This window comes from Megalops cyprinoides, chromosome 23 (assembly GCF_013368585.1).
Source record: "Megalops cyprinoides isolate fMegCyp1 chromosome 23, fMegCyp1.pri, whole genome shotgun sequence".
NCBI lineage: Eukaryota > Metazoa > Chordata > Actinopteri > Elopiformes > Megalopidae > Megalops > Megalops cyprinoides.
The window spans coordinates 4,020,552-4,038,687 of record NC_050605.1 but is presented as its reverse complement, the minus strand read 5'-3'; the positions used below and the strand labels follow the sequence as shown (position 1 = coordinate 4,038,687).

The following is an 18,136-nucleotide window of genomic DNA, read 5'->3' as shown; positions in this document are numbered from 1 at the left end:
CACATCCACTCCCAGCCGGACAAAAGAAATAGCACTCCTCTTTCAGCACCACTTTGATCTATTCTTTTATTATCGGAGAGAGAGAGCGTGCGTGTTAATGTTCTTTTTTTCCTGTTACACACCTTTGGAAAAAAGCTTTGGTCTTGTACTGTTATGACTGTGCAATTTATCTGACTATTGATCTCGCTTGGATGTGATAAAAATTGCATAACCTGTTGCGGTAGTATGATAGTACAGTGACGGTCCATATTGTACATTTGAATCGGGATGGCGTAAACGTTGCCTGCAGAGACAGACATGCTGTTCTGTACACAGACATTGGCAGAGGGATGTGTGTCAGTGCCCAGTGCGTTAGACAGTGAAGTGATGCTGTGACGGCCCCCGTCGCGGCAGGCCGACTGTGCTTGATGGCTTCGCTTGACCTTTGACCCGTGTGGGTCTCGGCGTCATCCCCAAACAGGAGCATCCTCGACACACACACACACACACACACACACACACACAGGTTGGGTGCTTATCTCCGGCTTGTCAGAACACTGTCAGGTGGGGGTGTGGGCGCCCCTGTCAGGGAGACGTCGCCCAGATAAGATGTTAAAAATGAGCGTCCATCGGCCGAGCTGCTCAGATGTCACCCAGGTCAATGCCACGGAGACGGCAGTCAAGCAGGCCCATCACTGAGACAGGGCTGGACTCATGCCTGCCACTCATAATGCTCCCGTGTCATTCATTTTCCCACACAGTATCTTATGAAATTCTTAATTAATAAGTAGATTTCAGTCTCCAGTATGAATGCTGTGCTGCTGACATTACAGTGTGTGCTAATTACAGTGTGTGGTGAAGAAGTACAGTGTGTTTCGCTTGTTAGATCTGGCAGCCCTTGTCTTCTGTATGTTTTGGGCCGGATGGAGTAAGTTTAAACTATAGGAAGCTTTTGAACAAGCCATTATATGATCCTGAGGGATCCCAAGTCACTATGCTAAAGATGATAAGTTTAAGATAAAATGGTTGTACTCAAATCTTTAAAAGTCGCAGGGTCTGTTTATTATTCAGTTGAGTGTAGTGGAACAAGTCTCTGTGTCTGTCAGGGCTGTCACTGCACTGACTGTCAGTGTTGCAGTGTCTTATGGTACTAGCTTGGTATCTGAATATGTAACAGGACTGACTCTCCTCAGTCTCTGACTGTGTAACAGGACTGACTCTGAGAATGTTACAGGACTGACTGAGTGTCTGTGTGTAACATCACTGACTCTCTCCACTGCTGGAGTGCGCCACAGGACTAACCCCCCCTCTCTTTCCCTCTCCAGAGTCATCAGCAAGGTGGTGCCCACTGCCGAGGTGAAAACCCCGGCCCCCAAGACGCCGGCCGCCAAGTCGGGACCCGCCAGCCGAGCCCGCACGCCTCCCCCCACCCCGATCCTCGCCCCCGTGGCGCCCCCGGTGGCGGCCACGCCCCTGCACCCCCCTCCTGCCGCGCCCCCCGCGGCCTCCCCCGCCCCGGCGCCCCACCCGCTCCCCACCCCGCCCGCTGGCGGCTCCTCCAAGACGCCCGTGCGCAGCGTGGTGACCGAGACCGTCAGCACCTACGTGGTGAGTGGCCACCCCCGCGCACCTGTCCCGCATCCCCTGCTGGCACACCTGCTCCACACACCTGCCCCCCCAACCCCTCCCCGGCCCTGTTTACACACACCTTAATTTAAACTCAGCGCACCGGTCAGACTCACAGCATGGTGATCTCCCATGTAACCTTTAGAAAACTCACCACTCACTTCGCAGGTGATTCATGTGTGATTGGAAGGCCGCTCAGAGAGGCCGGGAACGACGCTGGCAGCACGTTCCCATGCCCATGTGCACAATGGAGAAAGTTACACAGTAACGTGCCCAGATCTTATCTGCGTGCTCTCCATCGGTCACAGCTGTGAGCGCTGGCCAATAGCACAGCACACGTTTATAACTGCACCCAACACAAGGCTGTATGCACACCCGGTCCCTTTTTATTCTACCTGTTAGGGTTGGGTATCGTTTGAATTTTATCGGTTCCGATTCTGCTTATTCTTGCTTATCGCAACACATCAAACACAGTTTCAGATCGACGCCGTGCTGCCTTAAATGTTTGGTCAGATTTGATGTGCAACCTGACTTGCAGCTAATTAGTTTCCCACATGCATTGCACTTTGCCTTGTTGTCATTTTGTTTTATAAAGTGAAGCCACACTTTTGACCGTTTACTGCGGTCCATCTTTCACACTGTTGTGACGTTAGCCATGCATGCTAGCTCGTATTTAACCCTTTCTCACGTGACTTATTTTTATGCTATGTGGCACGCATTACGTTGCGTGATTCATGTTTTCATCAGTGTTATTAAGCTTCTCATAGTTTTCAGCTAGCATTTGCTACATTTTTAACGTTAAATCGCTGTTTCCTCACAGCTAAAATTAGCTAGAATTTTTCCAATCTAGGGTTCTAATCGTACCAGTTTTAGCGTACGCGCTAAACGGCTAATCACACTGGTGTGACTGTACGCGCAAAAGGGCTAAACAAATGGACAAATGGACATTTAGAAACTGAAATTCAATTTTTTTACGGGTACCTGGTACTTGGATTCGGTTCTAATTTTGGAACCGAGTTTCGGTTCCCAACCCTACTATCTGTCATATTAGCTATATACACACACATATACTTTTTTTTGTTTTGTTTTGTTTACTTACTTATTTAATTAGGTAACCACTCTTATCCAGTGCATCCTAACGCCAGCAAATAGGCATTGAAAAGAGACGGATTTTTTGTACAACTGTCTTGCTTACAGATTTAAACCTGCAAACCCAGTTTCGTTACCTCTTATACACAGCCCCAGAATGAATTTCAAAGGACCAGCACAGTGTGTCGGTATGCCAGGATGTGTGCAAGAGTTCTCAGTCTAATCGTCATCTTTTAGTGCATGCGTGTGTGCATGCATATATGCACGTACCTGTGTGCAAGTGTTTCTGACCTAACGGAGCACTCCGTCTGTGTGATTCCTTCCCGAAGATCCGAGACGAGTGGGGTAACCAGATCTGGATCTGTCCCGGGTGCAACAAACCGGACGACGGCAGTCCGATGATTGGATGCGACGACTGTGATGACTGGTACCACTGGTAAGAGCCCCGCCCAGTTCGCCTGCGCCAGCAGCACCTGATAGGTTCAGCAGTTCCAGTTGGTGTTGATTCCCAGATCCAGCTGCTCCAATGGCTCCACCAGTGTAAAAGTCTGGTTAAAAGATTAAATCCAGGGTTCTGTTTCAGGGTGAGCCTAGGTCAGTAATCTGTTTGGAATGGTCCAACACTTGACTAAAATAGTTTTGTTAGGTAAACTAGTTTTGTTTTTATAGGGAGCAGAATAGGAAGGAATATATCATGTACATCAAACTGTGGGTCAGTTTTGAAAAGCTGTCGTCTCGTTTCATCTGATGTAATTTCAGGGAAATGTCAATCCTAAATCTGCCCAGTTTTGCAGCCAAACACAGGGCACTAGATTCAAAGTTTAATTGCATTGTGTGAGTGGTTTTTTTTGTTAGTAGTATTAAAACAAGCCTGCGGCTTACTCAAGATTTTAGCTTGTTTCATCCATGTCTTTGTACTTGAACAGTCGCTCATAGTGAAATGAATCGGCATCTCTTAGGAAGATGCTTCTTGTCACTAATAATAAGATGTTATGAGTAGCGAAGATCCTGCAAATTCATTGTGTAACAGCTTAGTATACAAAGGAGTAAGACGAACAGTGTCTGAGTGATCAAATTTTCCTCAGATGACTGTAATACAGCCCCCCTCCCCCCCGAGCTGACCAGACCCCTGCACGCGTTCCAAGTGCTTTCAAGGTCATATTCACAACTCGCCTCTCCGACGATCCGGAGAGGGCCGTCGGCCGCTCATTGGACCCTGTCCACTCCGATCCCTTGAAAAGGGCTCTTTGATATCCTGGGTCACCCCCCCCCCCAGCCTCCCGTCTTCACATGGCAGAAACGGCACAATGCCGTGCCGCCGCTCCTCGTGCCCGCCCGGTCTCGGGAGCGCGCCACATTGTTAACTTTGATCTCCAAATTAAACATCCATGAACAGCTAATAAAAGATAATCTGCGCTGTATCTCTGCAGTCTGGCAGAGAGAGACGCTGAGAGAGACGTCTAGCGTGTCCGCGGTGATGTCGAACAGCGCTTCCGAGCTGGAGGCAGAAACAAAATCTTTTTCTTTCTTTTTCTCTCTCTCTCTCTCTCTCTCTCTTTTTTTTTTAAAACTCCCTCAATAAAGCACCACAGTTCGTATTTTTTTCCAGTGAAGCTTGAACAGTGAAATGAGACTAAATTAGGCTGCCGTGGCTTTGAATGCTCCATGAGCATATGCTTAGTGGAGATGAACTCATTGCTAGTTTCCCCCCATTGCTGAGTTTTCAAGGTAGCTGTATGGCTGATCTCTATGATAAAAGCTCTGGGAAAGAGCTTAGCTGAGCGCCCCCCCCCCCCCCAGTTGTCATCCTTGGACATTGGCCATCTGCATGTCACGTCGAGTACCTCGGTTCATTTTTCCTTAAGTGGGCGGTCCCTCCTACCAATAAGGGGTATTGCAGCCTCCTCCGACTCACATAGAGCTAAAGGCCTAGAGCTGTTTCAAGTGTCAGTATATCAGCAGGAGCCGAGCTGTTCACCCCAGCCTGTCATGTGCTATGTCTCCAGCCCAACCCGGGGCGCTGAGCTGAAGTTGTTAGTGTTGTTGAGTAGATCAGCACATTGTGAGGCTCCGTTCACCTTGTTGGGGCAGAACTGAGGAGGTGACACAGCAGCAGCAGCACTGAGTCAAGGTCACGCCAAAAGATGAAAGAGCCCAACCCTAGATTGCAAGGTGTGGCCGGAGCGGTAGACTCAAGTGTCCGCAGCTTTGGGCTTGTCACCCTTAGCAGCAAAGCACATTAACCACTCTCTCCCCCTCCCCCTTCCCTTGCTCCATCTCTCTTCTCTCTGTTTCTCTCCCTGCCTCTTTCTTTTTCCCTCCTTCTATTTCCTTCCCACTCCTTCCCTCCCTCTCTCTCATTCTCCTAATCTCTCTTCCTTCCTCCTTTCCCTCCCCCTTTCTCATTTTCCCTATCTCTTTCCTCCTTTCCTCTCTCCCTCTTCTCTCTCATTCTCCCACTATCCCTCTGTCTCCCTATCTCTTTATTCCCTCCTCTCCCTCCCTCTCTCCTTCTCCCTATATATCTCTCTTCCCTCCTGTCGTTCCCTCCCTTTCTCTTTCCTCCTCTCCCTCCCGTTCTCTCTCTGCCCTCCTCCCCGTCCCTCCCTCTCTCTCTCCCTCCTCTCCCCCTCCCTCGCTCCTCCTTCTCCCTCCCCGCAGGCCCTGTGTGGGTCTCCTTGCCGCCCCTCCGGAGGATGTGCAGTGGTTCTGCATTAAGTGCGCCAGCAAGAAAAAGGACAAAAAACACAAGAAGCGGAAACACAAAGTGCACTGATCCGCGGTGCGCAGAGCCCAGAGAGAGGACGCCGAGGACAAGCCCAGATTCCGCCCGCACCGAAACGCCCCGCCCCGCCCCCAAAAGACCACACCCCGAAGCGTGCTCCTGTGTTACCGAGGCCGGCGCCACGCCGCGTCCTTTCAGACTGACACAATGGGCGCCTCAGCAGTCGGCATCCTCGCGCCGTTCACGGTGTGGTTTCATGTGACCATCACGTTGACCGTCACACCACCGCAATCTGCGCAACACCACGTCTGACCGTGACCCTCCACAGGCTTTTTGGTTTTGGGAACAGGAATCGCGCGCCCCTCGGACGTCAGCAGCAGACAAAAACGGGCAACACCGAAACGGTCTCGGTCCGACGTCGGAATCCTCTCACCCCGAAGCCAGACGCGTCCATAGAAACCCCTCAAAAGACTGGACAGCTAGTTCTGTTTGACCCCCCTCTGTCATTTTCCTATTGTTTTTGTTTGTACTATTACTATTTTTTTTTCTATTGATGAGACATGGTAACCCACAAAAGATTTATCTTCATACAGAATGACACAAATAATCAGACTGATTTCAAATGCCTTCTGGTAATCTCCAGGCTTTTTTCTGAAGCACGTCATGACAAAATGTATATACAAATGACTATGTTTGTGTATATAAATGTATATATAAACCCACAAACCAAGTGTTTTCTGTTATGAGCCTGAGTTGTTTTTTTTTTCTCTCCCCCCGATATTAATTTTTAACTTGAACAATTTTCTGTAATTATTGTATATTTTTTAAAACCGACAGTTTGTATTTCGTTTTTTCTTTATATCGATTGCACCAATCTTACTGTAGTTGTGCTTGTTGTAATATATTTTATTTGCTTGATATTTGCCCTATTAAAGATTCACTGCTTCTTCAAGTATGCTTTCAGACTGCTTGTAAATCTCACTGTAGGAAAACAAAAAAAGTATTCTGTTCCAAAATATGCCATTTTAATTTTCCTGTACAAGTTAATTATGATTGTAAGTGAATTTTCATTTTCAGTGGATGCAATTAAATTGCTCTGGTTTTTTCGACGTTGGGGATACCATGTGTGGAGTTCTTCCATTTTAGGACCTGGTTAACTTGTAAAAACATTATCTTTCTTGACTTTAGCATATTAAATTCATTTAAACCATAGCATTCATATTTCAAACGTAATGGCTTTCACAGCAGCGTTTTTAAAGCCAACTTTGTATTTCTAATTGTTTTAGACAAGTTTAAGGAGGTATTTTTTTAGTTTTTTTCTTTGTACTCCTAACACAGGAAATGAAGGTGTAACAGTGATGAGCAATACTAGTACCACCTCAAATTTGCTTTCTCTTTTAATTGTGTTGCTTTCAGTTGCTTTCCTTGTTCCCACTTGAAGTTATTTAGACAGGGTTACTTGTAGGAACATTTCCCTAATTGGGTAATGGTCGACACACCCAGGGCATTCTTAGCCAATGGAAGTAGACAGATAAATATGGTTTGATGGTTGGTTTTCACTTTAGATTCTAACTACACCACATATACAAGAGTCAACTGGAACAACTACATTAGGATACAAAAATTATTCCAGTGTTAGTTGTTGCTATGACCTACAAAGGAACCTTCTCACACTTTATAATTTCACAAATGATACAGTATTACTTGGATAGACAGAATAAATTAGCCATATGTCTTTTTTACTACATTAAAATAAAATACTGTAACTGGTAACCATATGATGCCACATTTTTGCTGATTGTAGATACAGTTAGTTTATTCTACTAAATGCGAGCTTTGTACTTGGTATGTCTATTACAGAAACAAACTGGCAGTGAGTATCCGTTTCAACTGCTGTCTTTGTAATGTCCCCACATACCAAAAGATGCTGAATTTACTGGAACAATGTTTGCTTTCTGGCAGATCTTGGCCTTTGGTTAGATTTACTGTAGGGATTGACTAAAAGTTTTTTTTTTGTTTGTACTGGTATAACTTCAAACACAATATATAGCGTAAGTGTTGAAAAATTATGAAAATTTTTTTGTGAATTTAAGAAATGCACTCACTGTCATCCCAGTAAGCTGTGAAGGTCTGTGTAATGTGTTTGTGTGTGTAGGAGTGTGTTCCATACCTAATCCAGTACTCCGTGTGTGTGTGTGTGTGTGTGTGTTTGTTTGTTGATATACCTGTGTGCGAACACATACATATATACGCATGCTGACGGAGAAATTTGATGAGTCCCCATGGTAACCGCCTCTCGTGTGACGTTAGCCATCCTCCTCTTTGCTCCTTAAACATTTGGTTTGAATGTTCTGTTGCCTTTGTAATTTGCTCCAATCATCAAAGATCCTGCAAAAACCAGGCGTGATGCCGGGGCAGAGGGTAATGTAGATTCCTCAAAAAAAGATAAAAATAAATGAGGGGAAAGTGTTTTCTTTTTTTAGTGCATTTCAAAGGAAGGTCTCCAATGCGAACAGAAGGTTGCACTTTGCCATCATATGAAAACTGATAAGTAATCTTTTCCACATGAACCGAAGCACATAAGCCATGAGATTACAATACTCTATTATTACGGACACAAGGAGATCTGTGTAGCTGTTAGATAAACTTGGCTGCCTTTGACCCCTTCAACTTCATCAGCGCTTAATCGCGTTTTTTTGTGAAGGCACCGGTTCGGCCCGGTAAAGGCATGGTGGCCGTGGCGATGCCTAATCTCTCCGAAAGGAGTGGCAGGAGGTTTTGCCTTTACAGGCCCGCTTGCTCCAAGGGGTCTGGTGGGATACAGGTGTGCATTGTTAGGGTGACCCGTGTCGGGACGGGCGGGTTCGAGGCATATCCCGGTTCTGCTCAAGGAATCCAGTTCCCCTCTCATTGCCAGAGAGCGGCAGATTCCATCCCTTGCCAAATTGCACCAGAACGATAGTCCCTTTGCCACTTGCTACTATGGTGGTATATGGAGGGTTGTGAACCTGTGATGGTCTGGTGTCATATCCCAGGGGAGTACTTCTGGATTAAGCTGCTTCACTCTTGACTAAAAGGATGTAACTCCTTTTTCCCCATTGACGCATACAGTAAAAGAATACAGGGGGCAAGCTTGGCATGTCAAAAATGAAACTGACTTTTCCCTCACTTGGTATGCGGAAGTAATGTCCCCTTGCAATAATGCTGCTACTGTCATTAGGACAAGATGTCGGTCACCTTTCACACTGAGGCGATGGAACTTGGGGGGGAGTGGGGAAGGAGCATGCTTTGGCCTCAATGGCGGACCAGCGGGGGTTTGTGTGGGCATGGGAATGTGGAAGCTTGCTCGGACATTTCTTAGGTGACCCCTGGCACAGTCAGGTACAGGTGAGAGTCAGAGACAAGAACAAAGGGTTTTTTTTTTTGTTTTGTTAGCTATGATGCTGAATTATCTCATCTCGATGGGACTGTGGGAGTCTTTGTATCTTGTACCGGTGGTGTCTACGGATTAGTGTTTGTCCTGAGTTAATACTGGAAAGGTACGCATTTGTTAAGGCCCTTTTGACAAAGGCAAGACCTTTTCTTGCAATGTGAAACCAATGTTAATTCACATTTTAATTTCAACAACGGTTAAACTGGGGTGAGATATAGATACTACACAATGTGCTTATTAAAACTAGATGTGGACAAATGACCGCAGTAATTGTATGTTTAAATGTGTAATTACTGTTATATATACCTATGTCGTTTTAAAACATATTTTATGATTTATAATTAGAGAAATTATGGTCGCTTGACAATACATTAGGTGTTCCATAGATGGATTCACGACGCTCACGGGCTTCTTGTGATACATTTATAAACGTCTAGTCATCTCGGAACTGTTTCACAGATGTACATCTTGGCGTAACGTATTTAAAAGATGAAAAGAAATATTTCGGCGTGATTCACAAAATTAACAGATAGTGGAGGGAAGGTGGCCACGTGCACCCTGTGCTTCTCAGGTAAAAGATATAGCTCGCGCTGCGGCACTCAGTTATTATTATTTTTTGTCTACAGAATGCGCAGACGCGTAGAAAAACAGAAAGTTTGATACAACGATGCCTGGGGAAAAATTCATCATTCTTTCAAGGCAGTTGAACTGTTTTTGGTGGGTTTAGTCAAATGCTCTACCTTTGATTGAAGCGGTGCTTTAATTGCTCGCCGGTCCAGTCAGGCACTGTGCTTAACAACAACGAAATTGGGCAGGAGGTGCTTTGTTATTGATATCGCTGTCTATCTTCAGTGGACTCTGAAATTAAAAAATATTATGCCGAATTGTAACTTGTAATAAAACGCTATTCAAAGTTAAAAACGCAGCTAGGTGGGTTTACACCTGCGTTTGATCCATTGTCTTAAAGGTCTTGCCACTGCTTCGTTTTTTTTTTTCCTCCCTTTTTCTTGATGAGGTATACGCTCTTGATAGATTGACTACACATTTGCCGGGTATCTCTTAAAACATTTCAAGCGTCTGCGACCTGTCCATCGGCGATCGAGTATCTGTGACAGTCCAGCTACTTTTCCGAAAGAAGCTGCCAAGGGCCACGCGCGAACATTTTGCCAGGTTTTTCCAAAGAACCTGCAAAGATACGCAGCCAGTTACAGGTGCTTAGGCAAGAACAAATCTGCGGGTATGAGACGATTTGAAATGAAAGTCGGTATCAAACACGCAAAAACCTTGGAATTAAAACTTCTCCTTTGTTATTAGTCGCAACTTTAAGGTCGTATACACGTGGAATATATCGTATATCAGTGCAAAGAAGCCATTAGCCAGCGGGTGATTCTTATACACAAGGCTCATGAAACCTTCTTGAATTTTTGCAGCAATCCGAAGCAATGTCTTTTTTCATTTTTTGGTTTGTTTAATTGTTTCAAAGGCATGTCCTTGTTGAATCAAGCGCTCTTGTACGGCGTTTGAATTGATACCTTCGTAATTATTTGCCAGTTCAGTTTTAACCATTCAAAGTGTAACGTTAATGTATTTTTGTCTCAGCTTTTTTACCCTTAGTTTTTCAAAAGAACGCGTTAATTCTTTGAAAGGACCGGGACTTTGTTTTAGATACAGTCTATTATGTTAACGCCAATAGGAATAACAAGGCGTAATTAATCAAATTACCTGAGATAATAATCTGGCAAGTAATCTCAAATAATATATGTTTTAATATTGTATTCTGTTAATAAGCGTAGGCAGGTAACTCAAAATCAATATTAAATCACAGATTAAAGGTGTCGGTGTGTAAAATAAATTGGTTGGCCGAACTCTGCAGGTGAAGACCACTGGCGGTACTTCAGTTTTCATAGCCATACAGTAGTTGTAATTTGGAAAACGAAGCGCCCCCTGCCGGACACCGACCCATTCTGAAACACAAATAAGAAAAGGGAAAGTCCGGCGGCTTGAACATGAAAGGACACACAGTCAGAAGGTCCTGTCACTCAGCATTCTCTGGGAAGGATTTCGCTTGGGAGATGAAACGAGGAATGTTGTGTTTGAATGAAAACATTCAATTAATATTTGAAGACGAACAAAAATTATCACTGATTAAACATTCCAAAATATTCCCCTACATCTAAAACGCGTAGAATAAAAATGCATAGTAGTCAACGAAGTCGATGCATAAAAATATTGTTCGCTCGTTTTAATGATAACAAACTATTGTATAACTAATAATCTACGTTAGTTAGTTACTTATATATAAGTATAATCTTGCCAATTCTGTACTATATTCAAATATAAGTTGAAATACATTTGCAGTTAGAACTGCAGAAGTGTGAAGATGTGTAAATATGGGCTCTTTCATAAATTTAGAATAATTTGCCTCCTCCTTGCAAAGTAAGCGATAATTACGTTGAAACCGTCTGAAACCAGAAGCGATTTAAAATAATCTGTAACGTACTGTCAACAGACTTTCAAAGATTTCTTCCCATATTTCTTTAACAGTTATTTTGAAATTCAGTCAATATCCTAGAGTAAGGTAATTAACATTTCAGTCAATCAATGCCATACCTGATATCTCTGCCCACCGTCAAGAGGCAGTTTATACGTTAACACAAAGGTATGCAGAATATAGTAATTCAAGCAAAGTGATTCACTGTTACAAGATGATATAAACCGAAAGGCCTGTCTGGAAAACGTAACTGCTGATTCGTCCTTAGGCGATAATTTGGATGCGCCTCACTTGAGATGGGGGGGGGGGGGGGGGGGGGGTATTTCTAAAAACAAATAATTATATAATCTGAAGGGTAAACAATTTGTAATTTTTTTCAGAGTAAACCACGGTCGGAAATTCAATATTCCGAGCAACCGACGAATTGTTTACCTTGGGGTGAGCCGTATAGTTAAGACATGCAGGCACGCGGCCTAGTTTTTTTTAAACATTTTCTCCTGCTTTAAGGTTATTTGTTTAGTTTTTTTAAATAACCTTCTGCTGTCATTTGTACTAAACGCCACTCAGCCCAAAATAAGTAGGCCTAAAGCTTCGCTGGTGTAGCATTCGATGTAGGTATTTATTTGGAATTACAATAAGTGTATTCATAAAGACACATCCCTTACCTTCAATTAATATATCTTACATATACTGCATATAACATATTATATAACACAGAGATTTCTATAAATATCTTTTTGCAAGATACTCCCTAAGTGCTGTCAGAAGATTTTCGTTTTTTATGTATGTATTTAAAGTTCACCTTAGCTGGTAGGCTACTTTTTTGTCACTTGCATGGAAAGCGGACGTAATATACGCTTCTGATTATTTGGAAGCGGTGTGTTTTGAAATGCAATGAGCAAATGCAGACCTACCAATTTATAGTAGGTCTACGTATAAGCAGATTTATACCTGTGTAACCAATATCTTATATTCATGACATAATTGCATAATCACAGAATATTAAGAACACAAGTGTGTTTCATGTAATCAGACTAATTGCCGTCTTTCTACTGTCAACTGACTGTCGCTGAAACATCGACTTTGACGAACTTCGTCGTTTTTGTTCCCCGATATTTAACAGTGGACTTGTTTCAGATAGGTAAATCAGAATGGTCCTCTCTCGCGTCTGAGATGCTCTACTCCCAAGCAGAAAGAGCATATAACGACCGGCAATTTCCACATGTGGGGAGAGCTTATGTACCGTGCGGTTCTTTGTGATGCACGTTTCCACTGGTGGCTTCACATTCACATTCACCCAGGACGCTACTTTATTAAAAGGAGCGACCAAAGGTAAATCATACTCAAGGCGACGTGATAAGCCTCGTGCAAAAGAGCAGAGGGAGAAAGCTGAACTGTCGCGCTCCCCTCCCGGGACGTTATTGGGGCTTAGCGAGGTCTCCTGGGATTTCTCCTGATTAAGTAAGTAAATTAATAAATAAAGTTAATTAGCGGCTGCAACGCTACACCACAGGTAAACACGTTCTGGAGAAACCGCGTTTGGCCAGCGTTTGGACACCGTAGTGCCTGGCCACTCTGCATTTACGCAATTGCACCATATTTTATTTCACGGCAATCCAGGAATCAGGCAAGCCTACTGTTTTAATGCAATTGTAGAAAATAGATTTGCGACTTAAAATGTATAGAGCAGAGATATGGCCTTGTGCAGTCTGTCTGCAGTATTTTGATCCAAAGCGAAGGTGTCTCTTCCTATTTATTTTACCATAGGGACGGAAGAGCATAAAGGCACCTACACGAGGCCAGCCGCGAGCACAGTGGATGCTTTGATGAGAAAGGGCAGTTCATCTTCCTTCTCAGGGACGTCATCGGATGCTGATGTTGTTCGCGCGTGCACTAGTTTCTGAAAAGAAAGGGAATGAAAAAAAGTGTCATCATAAATGTGCGCTGTGTTGTGGATGACTTTGTGACGACCTCTGTTGCAAATGGGCTACGCACGCGGAATAACGGCCTCCTCACAGACATGGAAATGGCTTAGCGCTATCGCCGTCTCCGTGGCAACCATCTGAGTCCCCATCTCGCGGAGAGAAATGAGTTATGAAAAGGCTAGAGAGAAGCAGGGATTAAAACATGATCCTGGGGACAGTGTGTCAATCAAAAGCCAACTCGGAAATCTTTCTCTTTTTTCTCCATTGCAAAATTGTATTCTTAAACGCAGCATATATTTACTGCTATAGGTACCGCAGACAGTTTTATACTTACAAGGATGGTAATGAATTCCTGCATTAAAACACGAATAAAGATCTGGAAGTTTTGCTTTTAAATTGTCCCTTACCTTAGTGGAGGTCTTGAAGCACCGTTTTCTGTGGCTACTTATATTTTTTAAACCTGCATGTTACAGTTGAATCTCCTAGATACGTAATAATGCAGATTTAACATGCATTTCGATGCAGATGTAAACGCTTACCGTTTATCTGTATGTGTTAGTTAGAAATATTGAGTATATCTTATTTGTCTAAATAAGTCTGCATTACTGAAATACTGTTTATTTCCGATTCAAGTTCACATTAACCTGGTCATTGCAATTTCTGTGAATACAACTCAGCAAATATTTCTTTGGTGTATATGGGTGAAAGCAACTCAGCTGCAACGACAGTATTTTTTTTATTTCAGTATAAACATCACCCTCCACCAACCTGTTTCCTGGAGATCAGTGGCGTTACCCTTACCTTTTGTAAATTCCATAATAATCATCATCAAAATTCACTAAGGCTACATAACGTGCACGCGAGCAAAACGAAGCTCTCCCCCCTCCGCTGTCTAACCCAAATCCATTGGGCCGGACTCCCTGGCATACCATTATGGCTCAAGGTAGAGAGAGACGCCTAGGAAAACTTAACAAAATTGGCTTGACCCCGGCGCTATTCGATATTTGCCTCTTTGACACTCATTTAGAAGCGCGCGGCAGTAAAGCAGAACACGGACAAGTCCGGCTTGAAACCGAAGCCCTGTGAGCGCGGGGGGGATCTCGAGAACATGATAGCTCGAGACTTGCACTCTCCAAAGGCTTCCTTGACATTTTAGCCCGGCTCGGTCGTCCTCGGAGCGCCAGAACGTCGCCAGGCAGGGTGTAAACGTTAAATGTTAGCTATTTGTTCCAAAGATTGCAATGAAAATCAAGTCTGTCTTTCTCCCTTTTTTTTGCTCTCGTTCTATACCTTTCCAGATCCCCACAAACACCCATTCACTAAGCAGCTTAAGGACCCCCCTAATAATACTTTAATGAATTCCTGGATGAAGGAAAGGAAAACTTTAAGAGAGGGGAGAAAAGAATGAAAGAAAAAAATATTTGTAATCATTGAGACAGAAGACAAAGACGCCTAACACAGTGTAACACTATCTACTGTCATGTATAAGCTATCGCATTGGAAATAAATATATGTTGATATTGCGAACAGCCAGAGCCGAGGAAACCCTATAACGTATTGTTTAGATTATTGCAATACACATGCGATCTATATCTAGCTTTCTCAGCGCTACCTACACTTGCTTGGTTGTGACTATGTGCCTGGGTCGATCTGGGGGGTCAGGTGATCAACACTGCGCGTGACGCTAAAAGGTTACGCTTTTAATAAACACCTCGTTATTAAAGGTCGAGCAAATTCTCGTCAGGAAGAATAAAGCGGTTGACATTGTGCGATTCCCCCGAGAATACGGAACCGAGCATTTATCTCCATCTTCGTTGTCTTCCTTCTCATTAACCAATCTTTCTACTCATCTTTCTGTCTCTTCATCCATCTATCATTCCTTCAGCCTCGTATGTGCTTTCAGATTCAGCGCTCAACCCAAAACAAACAAGAACGAAACAAAATAAAGAGCGTTCATCTGCGCACAATGAATTATAAGCAATATATTCTGCTGCTGGTGCCATTCATAGAGGGACAGCCTCGGTGCCACACCGTTCCCGGTGGTGGTTTTGTTTTAAATGACTGAGGTTTTGCATAGAAACTGATAAAAATCTGAGCGGCTTTGCCAGGACATTGGAAAATGACGGATCACAGGAGACATCCAAAGACCTGGGTAAAAAGGAAAAGCGTAATGAGCATACAAATGAAAGATAGGGAGATGCTCATCAGCTAATTACAGCTGCAAATATAATGCAAATTTATCCTGGCGCAGTGAGCGAGCTCAATTTAAAACACGCACACCATCCAGAAACAACGCAGGCTGATTTCTGAAGCATGGGCGAAAGCGGAAGGTGCTTTGGGAGGTGCATATTATTATAACTATTATTTATAGCAGTCGATTATTATTATTATTTTTATTATTATTATTATTATTATTATTAGTAGTAGTAGTAGTAGTAGTAGTAACAGCAGTAGTAGTAGTGGAGTAGTATCGTTGACATGTTTACGTTTTAAAATATATGCCATATTTAACTTTTATTTCATTCCAATGACATGGACACAAAGGTCAATTAATATGTTTTAACCATGAGTAGAAATCCTATCAATGTAATCGTTGTTTTTAAAATATTAGTAGTGGTAGACTTGGTACATAACCACAATGACTACAGATTCGTGTCCATCTTGAATTCATTTGTTTCTAAATACAGGTATTGTCGGTCACTTTGGCCAATCACTCTCGCTCATGCGTCCATTCCCACGCGCCCGAGGACCAGTACAGCTAGAGGACAGTGACTTTATTGCATCTCCCGACTAATCCTTCACCAACAATTACAGGCTTAAGTCCTGAAACACTGTAATTTTCATACACGTAAAACAACATGTCCCGTTTTCTAACTTCATGATTAATGATATTTTGGCAAAGATTAATCATGGAAAATTAAAAATCTTAGAGGTTTTCGGCGGGGTGGGGGGATGGAGGAGAGTGAAAACGAATTAGCTCCATAGAATCTTTTTAGATGCAAATATTTTGTTATCTCTGCTTTACTGCACCGTTTTCAGTGTTTATGATTAATTATCTCTTCTTGGTGAAAAATAAATCATGCGAAATTAGGATCTCGCTGCTTCCACCACCATAAGCAGCAAAGGCAGGTCGATGTTGTTAATTTCAGGTTGAAACTGACACACTAATTATGGAGCTATGTGGTGGTGGAACACTAGAAGGCAAGATTATACCTCGCGTTTTTTTTTTTTTATCAGATCCCCCATATATTTTACCAATTAAAAATCGTAAAGGCATTTCACTGCCCCAGGATATAAAAAAGCACCCTCTCTCACAACATTGGCCATCGCTTTCCACCATCAGATTCATTGTGATGTATTAGATGCAATAAATTATCCCATGTAACAAAACATCGCGAGCTGAAAGGCTGATAATCTGGTGCGGGGAGATAAGGATTCATTATTCCAAATCATTATGAATCCAACGCTGGCTGTGACTTCTTTCTTAATCAGCCTCTGTGATCCTGGATATGTGAGCGGCGCAGATAAGCGGAGAGTCGTTTATAATTCTCCCCACCTCGGCCTAATATTCTAAAATAAAGTCGGAGGAAGAAAACGCCGTAAAAAAACACTGAGGTAGCGCGAGCATACGTCGCCAGAATAATAAAATACATAAAAAACGCTGCCGGATCATTGCGGTCATGCAAGATTTGATTAACATTTTGTCGCTCGGATGGGTGTTTTTGCAGTATCCTACATATGCGGAGAAACGAAAGACGTGTTTTGGATGAAAAAAGCAAACAGGAGAAAGTTGAAAATGGCGACATTTGTTTTAAAATTACCTCTAAGACTGACGAAGGAAGGTGTGATAGCTAATTTAAACAGAGAGCAATAGGTTAAAGATAAGAATATATAATTGCTTTCAATCTTACTGTGAAGGGTCAATAATGATAACAATAAAACAAACCAGTGACTAATGTGGATAAGATCAATGCACACGATTTAACTGTGAGTACTAGATTGCAAAATCGCGATAAATTACTATGGCAAGGAGCAAATGGAACCGAACTAAAAAGGTATCCAAGCAAACAATTAACTTCAACGTCGTATTCAACCGTTTAAACAGGCCCTCCTGTTTTACTTTTTTTTAAAAAAATGCCAAAATTAGTCGGTTCATGGGCGACATGCAAATGTAAATCGTAATCTCTCATTCTATCTGCTGATAAGATTCACGGTTATAGATAATGAAAGCAAATAAATAAATACATTAGACGAATAAACACAAGTGTGCAGTTGTGTTAAACCGTGGGTTTACACTTGGCTGTTGGAGGCTCACACTGTCACGCGGGAGCTCACGTCAATTCCAACATAAATCACGCGATTCTACGCCATTACTAGAAAGTGCGTATTAGTGAAGACATGCCTGACATTGGACCTAACGATACCTCGCCAATATTCGGTTTTGAACGAACTGACACGATTGTCAAATATTCCATTGTTGAAAATATTGCTGCTTGTGAGGATGCACGAGTGTCTTTTAGAATAAAGCTCTCAATTTCAATAAGAATAACTTTTTTATTCTTTGTAGATGAATTATTCCCAAACAAGGATGCCGGATCATACATTTAGGCGACGTTTCAATAGGAATGGTATCAAAAAGGGAAAAAAATACCATTAAAAAGCTGCCGTATTCAATTTAGTTTCCTGAAATGGATGAAACGAATTAATTCGCGAGACCTCACTTTTGCAGACGTTAGTAATCTTTTTATTGCACTTATAATATGTTCTAATCGTCTGTGGAATATACAGTGATTTGACCTTTGTGTTTTATTATATCAAAGGCATCAATATGCGTATTTATCATTGACGCATATTAACTACACCTTTAT

At 42.8% G+C, this 18,136-nt stretch overlaps 1 protein-coding gene across 1 annotated transcript in view; it reads left to right on the top strand.

Annotated features, from left to right (window-relative positions):
* Positions 1-6,190, top strand: part of taf3 (TAF3 RNA polymerase II, TATA box binding protein (TBP)-associated facto) — a 53,572-nt gene extending 47,382 nt beyond the window's left edge. The window contains exons 5-7 of the mRNA XM_036518302.1: positions 1,305-1,587; positions 3,024-3,130; positions 5,356-6,190. Coding sequence (XP_036374195.1) covers positions 1,305-1,587; positions 3,024-3,130; positions 5,356-5,470 — 505 coding nt within the window. The 3' untranslated portion in view covers positions 5,471-6,190. The remainder of the gene's footprint in view (positions 1-1,304; positions 1,588-3,023; positions 3,131-5,355) is intronic.
* The last annotated feature ends 11,946 nt before the right edge of the window (positions 6,191-18,136 follow it).